We start from the raw sequence: 15,498 nt of genomic DNA, 5'->3' as shown, positions 1-15,498 counted from the left end.
TGAATGGGTGAGATGTGTAATGTCCGCCCATTAAATCAAATGCAAACGTACTTCCATTCCGTTCTAAGAGATCGCGCTACATTTTTGAACTAGCGCATTTTGACTAACAAAATTTGAGTACCGATTAGTGACACATGCATTAATTAACAAAATATGTATTTTTATGATGTTTTCAGTTTACTCACAATGTTTTTTTTTTATATTAATTCAATTTTGATGCTTGTTTTTATTTACTTTTAGTTTAATAATAGTTAAAATCATTCGACGAAAGGACCATATAATTATAATATTTTAGCGTTTACAAAAGCATTTAATTCTATTCAAAATTCGTTGTAATAGATAACATATATCATTTCGAATATAACACATTTTTAGAAGAAAACATACACACATTGATCTATATTAATTGATTTATTAAGCAAAACAATTACGATTGTCAATAATTGGGACATTGCATAAAAAAATTTATTTTTATATTTTTAAAAGAAAGATCGATCGTAATAATAAATGATCGAAATATATTTACCCATCGAATTTTTTTTTCTCTCAGCGAGCCAACGTAGACGACACAAAGGAGTGTCACGCGCTCTTATCTCTAAGGAGAGATAATTATCCCGTAGGAATTCGTAACATAAACTAATCGCAAGCACTGGCTTATAGAAGCCCCTCTCGAAAATTAAAATTTAAAATCTCAAACTTTATGGAAATGAATTCCACTTTTATTATATTGCAGTTGCAACAACAATTAGAAATTTACCGCAGTTATAATTATTCTTAATATATGTGTATATATTATATATTTCCCGTTTAACAAATATTTGTTAAACCTTTATAATACTTTATATACATTGTTTAACTTTAATGTTCTAGCTTACTACAATTTAACCTGTACAACACCTAAGTATTATTACTGTAATAAACAACGAAACTATTGCCTAGCGGTGAATTAAGCGTTCATAAAGAAACACACGTATTCGAATTTAAATATAATGGAACTAATCTATCGCTTTACAAAGTAAAAGAAGGGAATTAGAAGGCAAAAAGAAGAAGACAAAAAAAAATCAAAATCTGCAGAATAATTATTTTATTGTTCAAATAGAAGAATAGACGCTCGATTGAGTGTCGCAATACTTTCTTTGTCTTATCCGAGATTCGAAGACAGTAACTCGTCGTCGCGGAACGAGTTGTCTCCAAGCAGTCGCCACGATAAGACGTTCATCTATACCATTGTCTCTTGTGCCAATCCTCTTTTGAAAAAAGATTCAAAAATCTATTCAAAAGTCTTTTGCGACTCTAATTCTATTTGATAATATCGTATCCTGCGCGTTCATCTCCGAGCATAGTTCTGTACGATAAATCTAAAAGGTAATCATCAATTATTAAAAATTTAAGATCTATACAAATATACATTTTAAGTATTAATATATATTTTAAATATTATAGGACAATAATCGATATCTTTATTATTGAGTATATCTAAATCACATTTGTCGTCTCTTAGTGAAACGTTCCTTTCATTATGTCATCTAATGAAATAGATTATCTTATTTTCTTTATGTTACTTCAGTACATCTAAACTATATATATATATATATATATATATATATATATATATATATATATATATATATGGTTAATTACATTGTACGTATTTTTCGTAATCATTTATATCAAATCTAAATTTCAAATAATATTCTATTACTTAATAATATTTTATTATATCACAATATTATGTTTAATACTCTACTATTATAATATTCTGTTATATTCCTGTGCTTATTATCTCGGATTATACTAGATTCTATTATGATAATTTATGTTAGAGATAATATATAATTTATTATCTCTCTTACAATATTATAATAAAGGGTGTCTCAAAATAACCTGACATTTTAATGTATTAATAAAACATATTATTTATTTGAAAAGTACACATGTTTTTACTTTAATATAAAGTACAAACATGGAGGTTATATGTGGAACACAATATCTGATAAATAGCCGCCTCGACTCTGTTTGCAAACGTTCATTCTTTTGACAAAATTTTCAATGACATTTTGGCATAATTGCGGACTAATTTCATTAATGGTACGTCTAATTTCTTCCTTCAACTCCGGAACGGTCTGTGGATCATTGGCATACACTTTTCCTTTCAGAAAACCCCAAAGAAAGAAGTCCAATGGCATCAAATCGCACGATCTTGGTGGCCAATTCACATCGCCGCGGCGCGAAATAACACGACCATGAAACTTCGTCTGAAGAAATTTCACAATTTCTATGCGTTGCTCGATCGTGTAATTCTCCACTAAACCTCAATACTTCTTGATGCCAGTTGTTAAAGGTTAGTACGTTACGTTCGCTGCAAAAAAAATGGCGCGCAATTTAAAATGTCAGATCATTTTGAGACACCCTTTACATTGTCTTTTCAATTTATTCAGTTTTTGTTACAAATATACACATACTACATACATTATATACATATACTTTATTGTTCTTGGTAACTACTATCCATTCTTTTATATACTGAATATGAAATAATAATATTAATAGATCTTAATTTTAAAACATTCAGACTTTTCTTGAATTATATTACTACGTTTACACATTACTGTGTTATATTTACTATTCCAATTATATCAGATTGGAGATGAATTATATTCATTTAATGTATCAGCTGAATATTTCTATAATGCTCAATTATCATAGTCCATATTAACTATTCACTATATTAAATAAATACATGCAATTTATACATATTTTCACACATACTATTATTTCATGTTCCATCTATTATTATTAGACTTATTTAATATAATAATTATTTCACTTTACAGCTATTTTAATTTACTTTAATAAATTATATCGAAAGCAATACCCCCCTTATCCCTTAATCATTTTCTTGATCAGTGTCATTTATCATTTCGATAAATTAAAAATATTGCCACTTTGTCAACCAACCTAACCTTATTTTAACTTTCATATTTCATGACTATTACATTAACATCGAGTCAAGATTAACTAAATTACCTAAGCTTCAATTATTATCAAGAAGAGGCTCCATAAGTTTCCGCTTGGGCTACGAATTCATTTTCGTCATCTTTAAATATAACAGTTGTAATCCTAATTTGAATTTGCCGGGACATATCATTTGTCCATGCTACCTCACCTCAGCGTCTTCTCCCGGAACATAATAGATGTATCACGAGAAAATATCGAACAATTGATATCGAGCATAACCCACGATATACAAGTCACGACATACAACAAATATAGTAATAAATGCGGTTTCCCGATAGAAGTGAGGTTAATGTGAAGTATATTTAATTTATGTAGCAATGGATATGACATATTAAAATACTGTTTCGTTTCATACCCAAGGAGAACAAGAAAATAAAAATAATGTCAATTTGACGAATTTATACTATTTTTTGGTCATGATAAAAATCTCGATCTAAGAATGATTTTATATATAATTCTTAGAATATCATTGAGCAATTAGAAAAGATATAGGTAAAATTTATACTTTATTTATACTTCGGATACATTACATATTTCAAAAATGATTAAGATCGTACATTTATCTTTTAAGCCGGTTCTACATTAGTTGCAAGTATGTTGCGATAGCCAATATGAAGCGTTGATTTTAAAATGCAAACTTTACATTGGTTGTTGCAACAAACTTGCAACTAATGTAGAACCGACTTTACTTTATGAGTTACATACATATATAAATGATAACATATATATGAAACTTAATACATGTGAAAATGAATACATTTCATTGAAGCTTTATTTTCCATATATACTACTCAACAAAAAATAACAAAAATTACATGTAGCACGATTATATGAATCAAATATTGATTTATTATCTTCAGCCTTGAAAAGTGGATGATGTATCGTAAGAAAAGTGGACGCTACGTAGTTCACATCTACTTTGTCAGAGAGCAGTAGTGTGCGGCATTTTGCGATTACAGGTTTGGGTCGTCATGTCCTCTCTCAGATTTCTCTCTGGTCATACCAATTTACATGAAGAATGTTTCAATCTTCATGCAGTTTTAATGACAATTTACGTCTTCCTGTTACTATCAGAGAATGTCACAGAATAACGTCTCTATTCGTAGGTTATGTGTGTTCGATTGTGTGTGCGTAAGTGTATATGAAACCGGTTCTATATTAGTTGCAAGCCGATCTCAAGTTTGCGACAGTCAATTTGAAGCTTGCATTTTGAAATCAACGCTTTATATTAGCTGTCGCAACAAATTTGCGATCAGCTTGTAACTAATGTAAAACTGGCTTGAGTTTTGCGATTCGAACGCCGCCTACCGAGCACCACCAATACCAATTCAGAAACCTGATTTTGACCACACTTTTCAAAGCCTAGTTCGGCCTCCTATTCTCTCTATTCCATGTTGACAACATATCACATATGGTAGCAGAGAATACGATTTCGAAGTCGCATGCAATACTGACTGCGCGATATTTTCCATATATGATAATTATCGCTGATAGACTCCCCTGAGACACGATTCCGTAACTGTTTTACACGCTTGCCGATGTTACTGTTTTACACAGTTGTCGATGTTATTGCGCAGCTTTTTCATATAAAATATCTGCGCAACGACACCGACAACTGTCGATAGGCGTGTAAAGACAGTTATGGCTCCTGCATAGACGCGGAAACGCTTGCCGTGCGGCAAAATGTGATGCGGTAGATAAAAAGTTTACAGCTCCCAATGTGTCCCAATTGGTTACCGCGTCTCATTTTGCCGGACAGCAAGCGTTTCCGCGTCCAATATATAGAAGCCATTAGGATACGATTACGTGTAGCGCGGTACAGAAACTAATTAGGTAACTATAGGAACCGCGCAAACCGTGCTGCTTGCTTCTTTTCATCTGTATTACATGTAACGCGATAAGCGAGGCTAGTGACAAATAATCTTTAATATGAATTTTTTTAAATATATTAATTTATTTTTATATCATATTTCATCACACTCTTATTTTTTCAATGAATTTCCTTAATAATTGCATTTAAATCAATTAATTCTATTAAAAGTGCTTAGGGTCGGTTGTTCTACCTTTTGGCAAATTTTACCTGTTGAGTAAGTAGCAAGATTACGCAATCACATGCGTGAATTACTAAATTTATCTCACATTTATCTCACTTGAAATTTACTAAAAGGTGGAACAACCGGCTCTTAGTAATGTGAATTTGTCAGGGTGTGATTATATGGAGCGCGGTACGCAGTACACGGTACAATAACCAATAGTAACTAACTAGGCAACTAGGAAATCGCGTACCACGTACCGCCTATTTCTTTCGCTGATATTACATGGAGCGCGATTTGCGACACGAGCTACTTAGCAAACGAGAATGGATTAAAATTTTTTTAATGCGTAATTTAAATCCATGAAAATGGATTGAATAGATTGAAATGGAGTGGATCCGAAATGACACTAATTTAATATTCGAAAAAAAAAACGTTCATCCTTAAGGGTTACAAATTTTATTCCTAAGATATTTATAATAATTATATTTGAAATTAATTACTTCAAATTGATCTTAAAAAACGCTTATTGTTAGTGGGAACCTGATTATTTGAACCTGGGACTTCTAGATTATGAAGCTTCTACGTTATCCATTACATCACTTCTTTAATTGGTAAATATGTTATTCATTCTCTACTTCAATTACAATCAGCTAAACTAGTAACAAAATTAAATATAATAAAAATCATCATTTAACAGATATAATAAAGTATAAACAATTTATATTACTATGAGACATTGATAAGTGTAACTAGGAAATCGCGTACCACGTACCGCCTATTTCTTTCGCTGATATTACATGGAGCGCGGTTTGCGACACGAGCTACTTAGCAAACGAGAATGGATTAAAATTTTTTTAATGCGTAATTTAAATCCATGAAAATGGATTGAATAGATTGAAATGGAGTGGATCCGAAATGACACTAATTTAATATTCGAAAAAAAAAAACGTTCATCCTTAAGGGTTACAAATTTTATTCCTAAGATATTTATAATAATTATATTTGAAATTAATTACTTCAAATTGATCTTAAAAAACGCTTATTGTTAGTGGGAACCTGATTATTTGAACCTGGGACTTCTAGATTATGAAGCTTCTACCATTACATCACTTCTTTAATTGGTAAATATGTTATTCATTCTCTACTTCAATTACAATCAGCTAAACTAGTAACAAAATTAAATATAATAAAAATCATCATTTAACAGATATAATAAAGTATAAACAATTTATATTACTATGAGACATTGATAAGTGTCGGATAATCTAATCTCGCTTAGCCGATGTCGCCATGATTAGCCTAATATTCGGGTTGTGTTCGATTTAGTTTGCGAGTGTTCACATCGATCATTCATTTTATTTCTAATCAGAGATAAATAAATGAACATAGCTCAATTATTTTTACGTTACAATTTTTTTGAACTTAGTTGGATTAAAACGAAAAATTTCCTACTTATAATTTTAAATAATTTAAGTAGCATTTGTGGTCCATTTTTAAATAAAAACTTTTTTTATTCAATTAGATTGAAAAACTGCATTTTATATTCAGAATATTGAATTGAGCAGTATTCACGTTGCACAGAAATTGCAGATATTATTTTTGAATTTAACTGAATTAAAAAAACTGTACTTTCTATTCATAATTCTGAATTGAGTATTCACGATGCATAGAAAATGTTAATATTATTTTTGGATTGAAAGGCATAGAGATATGCTCTATGCAATTCGTATAAATGAATAAAAATGCATTCAGGATTGAAAAGGATTCATTTTAACATTCATGAATCCGTATTTCTGAAAATCTGAATCCATTGTAATCCATTTCAATCCATTTCTCGTTTGCTATAGTAATCTTTGATTAGAAGTAAAATGAATGATCGATGTGAACACTCGCAAACTAAGTCGAACACAGCCCGAATATTAGCCAAACGAGATTAGATTATCCGACACTTACCAATGTCTCATAATAATGTAAATTGTTTATATTTTATTATATCTGTTAAATAATGATATTTTTATTATATCTACATAATATTTGGATAGACAAACTCACATTAGTATGAATTTTTTTTAAATATATTAACTTATTTTTATGCACACTTTATCGATACTTTTAATTTTTAAACAGATTTACTTAATAATTGCGTTTAAATCAATTAATTCCATTAAAAAGTGCATAGCGGTGTACAGTAGTGCGAGTTTGTTAGCCCGTGCCGCAAACCGCGCTTCATGCAATATCAAAAAGAATCAGGCAGTACGTAATTTGCGGTTTCCCAGTTATCTAGTTAGTTACTATTAGTTACTGTACCGCGTACCACGTACCGCGCTCCATGTAATCGCACCCTCACTGATCCGTGCTGCTTATCACGCTACATATTGGGTCATCTAAAAAGTATCCGCGGTTTTTTGTCACTAGATGTGTGTTGGTCATATATCTAGTGACAAAGTATATATAATTGCACTATATGTAATCGCACCCTTATGGAACTGCGCCCCTGCAGGGCTATTTTGAAACTTTTTGCGTTATAACTATACTAACGAAATCTACGTTTAACTCATAACGTATTATTCGTAGGAATTATATTCTGTAAATTATGTTCGTGATTTGTGGCACGGGTTATGAGTTCGGGCATGTTCGGAAATATTGTATTGTATAACGCAAGTCACAAAAGAACTAGGAAGAAATGATGACATAATGTTCTGCCATTGGCTGTCGCTAGCGACAATCATCAAGACATTTAGAGAATTTCGCTACAATCGCGTTTTTTCAATTGTTTTAGACTGTAGTCAAAGTTTCGACAAATGCTTTGAAGCATTTAATGGATCAATTAGAAGAAAGAATTTTACAAACTGATCAGTTAAAAAACGCTTCAAAGCGTTTGCAGTATCGCGTTGATCCTTAGTCAAACTAGAGAGCCTACAATCAGAGTGACGCCATACGGATATCACTTGTGATTGGTCCGCCATGTTTTAGTCATTCCCTCCAGTTTTTTAAATGCATTATTTTCTAAATTTTGAATTCATGCTAAAAAATGCTCAAAAATTGTGACAAATTAAAAAATGATAATAAATAAATATTGTATATAAAATAAAACTTTTATATTATTTATTATAAAATTTCATTTATTTTGTACTATTGCAATATTATACATTTTGTAATATTGCACATTACTTTATACAAAACGTTATTTATTGCACATTATTTGCGTTATTAAATGCGCTAGTTTATTATCCATTCTCTGTTCCTATATTTTAGAAGCAAAATGCATCTGTAATATAAAAGAAATAAAAAATTCAGAAAAATATTATGTATATACCATTTCATAAAATATTATACAATATATTCAATATCGTAGTTATCATATTATTTGACTTAGAATCACAATATAATGATATATAATTAAAAAGATTAAAGAGAAAGAATTAAATTCGTAATCAATGTGATGACTATATATTGGGTCATCTAAAAAGTATCCGCGGTTTTTTGTCACTAGATGTGTGTTGATGGTCATATATCTAGTGACAAAGTACCGCGGATACTTTTTAGATGACCCAATATATATACTTAGTGCCAAGACACTATCGTGTCTTCAGATATTATAATTAATCTGTGTATATTTTATGTTACATTTTTATTTTAATATTTTAAATACATTATTTATAAAGAATAAATTATTTTACCTCACATATAGATGAATTTTTTGATGGTGTCCAATTTTTATATTTACCATTTATACTCTTTAACCAATTCATTCGGCGTTCTGTGTCTTTCGGAATTATTTTCATAACATATCCTTTTTTTAATAAATTGTTATAAAACGGTATTGTACATCCAACCATATTTCTAAAATAATTTCGATAATTTTATTTTTATCAATGTATCTTTATGTATCTATGTCGTTCAATGCTGTTGCACCTAACCCTAAAACTGACAGTCTGTTGGATAGACTGAGACCGTATATTTCTTTCTTTCTCGCAGAATTTCGCTAAAATATGACGTCATCTCTCGTATGGCGCTACTCTGATTATAGGCTATTTATGTGCTTTTACTACATATGATTATATCTCACGCACGCACGCACGCACACACGCACTATATATATTACTAATTGTAAGTAATATTATATTACTAAGTCAATGCGATGCTGTAAACGTTTTGAAGCATTTTTTAATTTTCAATTTATAAAATTCTTTCTTCTAATTGATCCATCAAATGCTTCGAAGCATTTGTAACAAAACTTTGACCACAGCCTAAGCTGCGTGTACATATTTATAATAAATAAATTATAATTAATTTTTTCACGTAATACGTGAAAGGAATATACATAACCTATAATTAATTTAGTAAACAATACGTATTATTACAGCAAGTTACAGAAAAAACACAGAAAAATTTAAAATATTTATTTAACACATTAAAAATATTTAAATTTAAATATTTAAATTAAAAATATTTATTTAACACATTTTTTAAATATTTATTTAATTGCGTTGATATAACTGCGAATTATAACATCTAACTTGCGTTATGACATTTAACGCTGTCCAAAAGTCGGCGTTAGCATTACTTTATGTAACGCATAGGCATGCACTACGAATTTCGTTAAATAGCTCACAGAATACAACTTTCTAGTGAAATTTAATATTGTATAACGCAAACTTAACACAAATGCAACGTAAATTGACGGTGCGTTAAGATGCATTTACAGAATATGAAATCGTAAAGCATATAACACATGCGTTAAAAAGTTTCAGAATAGACCTGCTGGGCTCCTATTCTTGAAAAGTATCGCATACGAAAAAAACTAGGAAAATACTATAATATACGTTACATATACTATAGCATTTCCCTAGTTTTATCGTATGCAATATTTTTCAAGAAATAGGGGCCCTGGGGTCCGATATTTTTCTCATGTTGTCATTTATTTCTTACAATATACACATATGCTCTCATCAAAATTTCAAAAAAAGCATAAAAAAATTTTACTTTTCATGTTTTCGCCCTAGGGAAAAAGTTACATGATTGCTACCTTGATTTATCCTTTCTGTGGCGTTGGCGGCGACAGCGACGGTGACGGCGTTGACGGTGGCTGGTGGCGGTGGTTTTACTAGTGTTTATCGCTCTTGTGTATGTTACGCAGTTGAAAAACCTTATTTCTCTTTTTGTGCGATTTTTCGGTATTTGCGATTTGTTTATTGTGAAAAAATAATGTCGGGATACCGCAAGGTGAACTATTACGAATTGTGTCGATTGTGTACCAGCAGTGAAGGTAACAAGATGAATATTTTTCGTGATGAAGGACGTAGACGACAATTGCAAACAAAAATACAGACGTATCTTCCGATACAGGTGAGCATTCATGTTTAACTCGCGAGCTATTTTTGGTTCTTTTGTAATAATGTGATAATTATTCAATCTACTTAACTCTTGTTAATTTCATATGCCATGAGCAACACAAGATTCCAAAGTTCGGAAAGTTTACGAAGAATACTTGTGAGATCTTAGACTTTAATAGATTATATTTTAATTCACTTGGTGCGAATTATTCTTACACGAAAAATCGTGATATTGGAATAATTTTTTAATTATGAGCATGTTATTAATATATATTTATGAGTTATGATATATATGAACATTTTATTCAAAATATAACAAGGTTATTACGGTCTCATATTTTAGAACAATAATATATATTTATTTATTTATATGTGTATAATAAAAAGAATATTTAAAAAAGTTTTAGTAAGAATTAAGAAATAATAAATCGCAGTTTATTATATATTTATCTCTCTCTCTCTCTCTCTCTCTCTCTCTCTCTCTCTCTCTCTCTCTCTCTCTCTCTCTCTCTCTCTCTCTCTCTCTCTCTCTCTCTCTGTGTGTGTGTGTGTGTGTGTGTGTGTGTGTGTGTGTGTGTGTGTGTGTGTGTGTGTGTGTGTGTGTGTGTGTGTGTGTGTGTGTGTGTGTGTGTGTGTGTGTGTGTGTGTGTGTATGTGTGTGTATGTACAGAAGCTTAACAAATTTATGAAAAGAATTTAAATAATTAATACAAATAATGAAATATATTTAATTAAATTAATTTGAATACTTCCTTTATATATTTTTTTTAAATCTTTTGACTTAATATTTAAGAGTTAGTATATCTCTTTTGAATTAATATTTAAGATTTAATGTATGAGAGTTCTGTTTTCATATAGCTATAATATAAACAAGCATATTCTTATGTAATTATTTGTATTGTTTCTCTACGATATGTTTCAATAAAGATATATCATTATATTATATATCATTAATGTCAGTTGATATATTTTCATATAGCATTATACTATTATTGATAAAACTTTAATATGCTTCTTTAAAACATTAAAATATTGTTTACATTTAAATCATTTAACTAAAAAGCTCAGTTGTGTTATTGGTATAGTCAATTTTAATAGATTAAAAATATATATATTTTGTTTATACAAATTGTCAAAATGATATAAATTCTAATTATTTAATAGATTAATTTAGCTATTAATTTATTTTAAGCGTATTAATATATATGAATTAACATTATATATATAAACATAATTATATATATTAACATTTAATTTTGTCTAATTGCTAAAATTAAAATAGAATAAATTATATATATAAAAATGAATAAATTTTTTGTTTTTAAAAATTAAAACTATTTATATTTTTTGAAGATTATGGAGGAGGATTCATTACCAAAAATTGTATGCCATGAATGCGTCAAGAAGCTAGAGAATTTCATAGAATTTCGAGAAACTGTTGTCAATGCTGAGGGTATGTTGGAATCTTATTTCACTTCACTTCGTTTTTCCGAAGAATTTCTGAAAGAAGGAAAAGTTTATGTAAAGAATACTGAAAAGGAAAGACCGTCTACACCAGAGGATGAAGTTCTAAAGTCATTGGATAAACCAACATCAGTGGGAGGCCAAATAATAAATAATCAACAAACAACAGATCAAATACATCAGCAACCTGTCGTAGTTAGCAATATAAATACTTCTAATATACAAATTATTAGTGGTGTTCAAGCAAGGGTACAACAATACAAATGTGCTATGCAGGTCTGTAATGAATAAGTAAAACTTTATATTAAATATAGCAAAGCTTTTTGTTGCTGTATCTAAAGATTATTTATTTACATTAGAAATATTAAAATTTTTTTCTTGGATTTAGATGCAACCAGGCGGTATGGCAGCAGCTGTCGTTGAAGCTACAGCAGAGACTCATTACAGTTACCAACAACAAACTTCTCAAGTATCACAACAATCAAATGAAGCGCAAAATCAAATCGGTGATCAACAAAATCAGTCTCCTGTAATTCAGACACAAACTCAAAACCAAGTACAGAATCATAACCAAATAAATCAGCAAGTACAATCCCAAAGAGCAATGTCTCAACAATTGAATCAGTCGGCACAGTTATCTCAACAGGTCCAACAACAGAGTCAAAGTCAAATCAGTCAACCAATACAGAGTCAATCACAGATATCACAGCAGCTTCAACAATTACAGAGGCAACAACGTGAATTTGAAAAGCAGCATAGACAACTTCAACTTGAGAAACAGCAAGTGCAAATTATAACACAACAAGAATTTTCAGTGAAACAAGAGACACCAGTTGTACATCAAAATAATAATATAGTTTTCAAAACTGAAACAGATATTGAACCAAATCAACAAATTATACAAAAGATACAATCCGAAACCCAAAAAGATGAATCTCCTAACCCAACTGTACAAACTTATACTACAGTACAAGCAACGCCAGAAGTATTTCTAAATTTAGGTTTCAAAGAGACTCCATTGATGACGATTCGAGACGACAAAGATTTTAAAGAATTGACAAAAACGTCGTCTGATGACGGAATGTCTCGTAATTCAATTGAACAGATCAGAGAATTTCTAAGGCTTAGATCAGGATCGGAACCAAATTCTTTAATCACTGTCAATTCTCAAGGACTTTCACAAGGTGGAAGAAACGCTATTTGTCGCGATTGTGGTAAAAGTTTTCCTTCATTCAATCAAATGAGCAATCATAATTGTAATGTTGAGACACTTGTAGGCGAACCATCAGATTCCGGAAGTAAGGATGATTCCTTACAAACTAATGTTAATTCTTTTAATTGTGACATTTGTAGCAAGCCATTTAAACGGAAAGAGCATCTTTTCCAACATCGAAAATTACATACCGGTGAGCGACCATATGTGTGCACGACATGTACAAAAGCATTCAGTCGTAAAGAACATTTAGTTAGACATTCGGTTTCTCATACTGGACAGAAAATGCACGAATGTGAAATGTGTGGTAAAAGTTTTTCACGTAAGGATAATCTACATAAACATCGAAAAACGCATGGTGTATCTGGTCCTTACATCTGTGAAACTTGCGGAAAGTCATTTGTTGTAAAACATTATTATGTAATGCATTTAACTACTCATGCGGTAGCTGTCATGGATGGTATAAATTGTCCTGATCCATTTCCATATAAATGCGATATATGCCACAAAGCATTTTCAGTAAAACAATATCTTACTACACATAGACTTAGACATAGATCGAAAAATAATAATTCTGCACAAAATAGTTTAAACGGGCATCAACAACAGTCGAATTCTACAAATAATGTGAATGTAGTGACAAATAACGTTAGTAATACTGGAAATTTAAATAATAATGGGCAATCTAGCAATGAATCGACTGTTGAAATGCAAAGCGTTATTGAACGAAACGAACAAGTTAATAGTTCATTTGCTAACAGTCAATATCATACTAATATGCAAGAGTTTCAATGAGATAAGGGAAAGCGTGTCTATTATGTTCTCTTGCCAAATGGTAACAATCATAAAATCGTGGTTGTATAAGCAAGAGAAACTTTATGACGCGCTGAAATATTTTCTTATGGTTTTGTTCTCTTGAACGAACGTGGTATTTGTACTTTAATACTATAGAAATGAAATCAAAATAATTATTCTAACAAATTAGATATTTTGATGTACACACATCGGACAGAAAGTAGATCTGTTGAATTCATCGGACATAACGATATATTTTGCCAACAAATTATATGGAATGCATGCTGTAGTTTTTAAATGAGTGCTCATTCGCGCGGATCTAATATTTGAAAGATATGTGTTATTATATGTTATTAAGGGGATACTGGAGTGACGGCCGAATCGATCGATCGATGTCGATAATACAAATTCTTTTTAATACTAAATTATAAAAATGTCGATAATAGCATCTTTAATTCATTTCTTACATTATCGTTCTGTCTCACTCAAATGCATATCTGTCCTTATCTAACATATTACAGCGCAATCTTTTGTAAGATCCGACACCTACTGCTAGACACAATTACTGCTCTGTTTATGCATTCTGAGTCTTTGCTAAACATACGTATACACATAATTTGCAGCTGAATATGAAGCCTAAAATGTGTTTTTTGCTTCCTGTTTCTTATTTCTTATTTTATGCTTTTTCCTTCTTTACAATCGTTTCCTTCTTGACAATCGCGTTTCTTTTCACGTGTTTCTTGTCTCTTTCAAAGTTTTTTTGTCAACTTTTATCTCCAGCGATAAGTGAAGAAACTGGACAAAAGGCGAGAAATAAAAGTGGTAAGAAGCAAGATGAGGAAATAAAGAGCACATTGTAAATTAGGCTTAAAACTTTCTTTTTAAGCTTTCAATCTTAATTCTATAAACTCAATATTGTTTGTTCATGTAATCCGACGGGTGGTGCAATATCACTTTGTCCATACGAGCTATAGAACTTTTATATTAAGGAATCGTCTACATCAGATGACAGCTTTACGAGTTGAAAAATGTAAGTTCTTAATTTTTTTTTGATCTTACAATTAGTATAAAGTCCATTACTCTATCTCTTAGTTTTGCGTCTACTTCAATCCTGTAAAAGGAGATTTTTATTTCGTTCAAAAGTTTTTATACGGCTGTAATGTATCGATAATTCGCGACTCCATCATCCCCTTAATACAATACCCCTATACTTGTATGCAATATTCTGTATATGAGTATATTCATATCTAGATACAGCAAATACAATGATTATAGAAATTCAAGGTCATTCAAGATCATAGACATAAAAAAAGAAAGTTCATCGTCATTCTCGAATGCACGCCAACAAACATTAGTATATATTCTAATTTATTCTTTGAAAGAACCAAAATAATGATGAATAATTTTGCAAGATGTAATATGTCCGTATTATTAAAATCACAAATCAGTTTGAACTTATGAATCGTGCCAGTACAATGAAGTAATTGTATTGATCCATTAACCAGCACACACATAATGAAGTAAATTTAAATTTACATTTACAGATATATTTATGTGAATGTAATAAGTTATACAGGGATGTTAAATAATCAAATTGTCTATATCACATTTTTCATAAAATGGAATTTAAATGTAT

At 30.4% G+C, this 15,498-nt stretch overlaps 1 protein-coding gene and 1 long non-coding RNA gene across 4 annotated transcripts; one reads left to right on the top strand and one right to left on the bottom strand.

The window, feature by feature from the left end:
• Positions 1-1,069: 1,069 nt before the first annotated feature.
• On the bottom strand, positions 1,070-10,059 carry LOC105147866 (uncharacterized). The gene is made up of 3 exons (XR_846349.2): positions 8,735-10,059; positions 1,964-8,322; positions 1,070-1,358 (listed from the first exon to the last, which is right to left on the bottom strand). It is a non-coding gene; the product is annotated as an uncharacterized LOC105147866 (long non-coding RNA).
• A 25-nt stretch (positions 10,060-10,084) lies between these two features.
• Positions 10,085-15,178, top strand: LOC105147863 (uncharacterized). 3 transcript variants are annotated; one of them, XM_011059176.2, is made up of 3 exons: positions 10,085-10,403; positions 11,744-12,130; positions 12,243-15,178. In XM_011059176.2, the coding sequence occupies exons 1-3, from the start codon at positions 10,263-10,265 to the stop codon at positions 13,860-13,862; spliced, it is 2,148 nt and encodes a 715-aa protein (XP_011057478.1). In that variant the 5' UTR covers positions 10,085-10,262; the 3' UTR covers positions 13,863-15,178. The 3 variants fall into 3 exon arrangements, with proteins under 3 accessions (XP_011057478.1, XP_011057480.1, XP_011057479.1); XM_011059178.2 differs by lacking the exon at positions 10,085-10,403 and having other exon boundaries at positions 11,744-11,843; positions 11,930-12,130; XM_011059177.2 differs by lacking the exon at positions 10,085-10,403 and having other exon boundaries at positions 11,744-11,843; positions 11,918-12,130.
• The last annotated feature ends 320 nt before the right edge of the window (positions 15,179-15,498 follow it).

The sequence above is a fragment of the Acromyrmex echinatior genome, chromosome 1 (genome assembly GCF_024713525.1).
Source record: "Acromyrmex echinatior isolate Ae372 chromosome 1, ASM2471352v2, whole genome shotgun sequence".
NCBI classification, from domain to species: Eukaryota; Metazoa; Arthropoda; class Insecta; order Hymenoptera; family Formicidae; genus Acromyrmex; species Acromyrmex echinatior.
The sequence above is the reverse complement of the archived record's forward strand: the minus strand, read 5'-3'. Positions and strand labels throughout refer to the sequence as shown.

Coding starts and splice junctions, on each gene's coding strand:
- LOC105147863 (XM_011059176.2), top strand. CDS start 10,263: ATGTCGGGATACCGCAAGGTGAACTATTACGAATTGTGTCGATTGTGT. Junction 10,404..11,743: donor AGACGTATCTTCCGATACAG/GTGAGCATTCAT, acceptor TATTTTTTGAAG/ATTATGGAGGAGGATTCATT. Junction 12,131..12,242: donor AATACAAATGTGCTATGCAG/GTCTGTAATGAA, acceptor TCTTGGATTTAG/ATGCAACCAGGCGGTATGGC.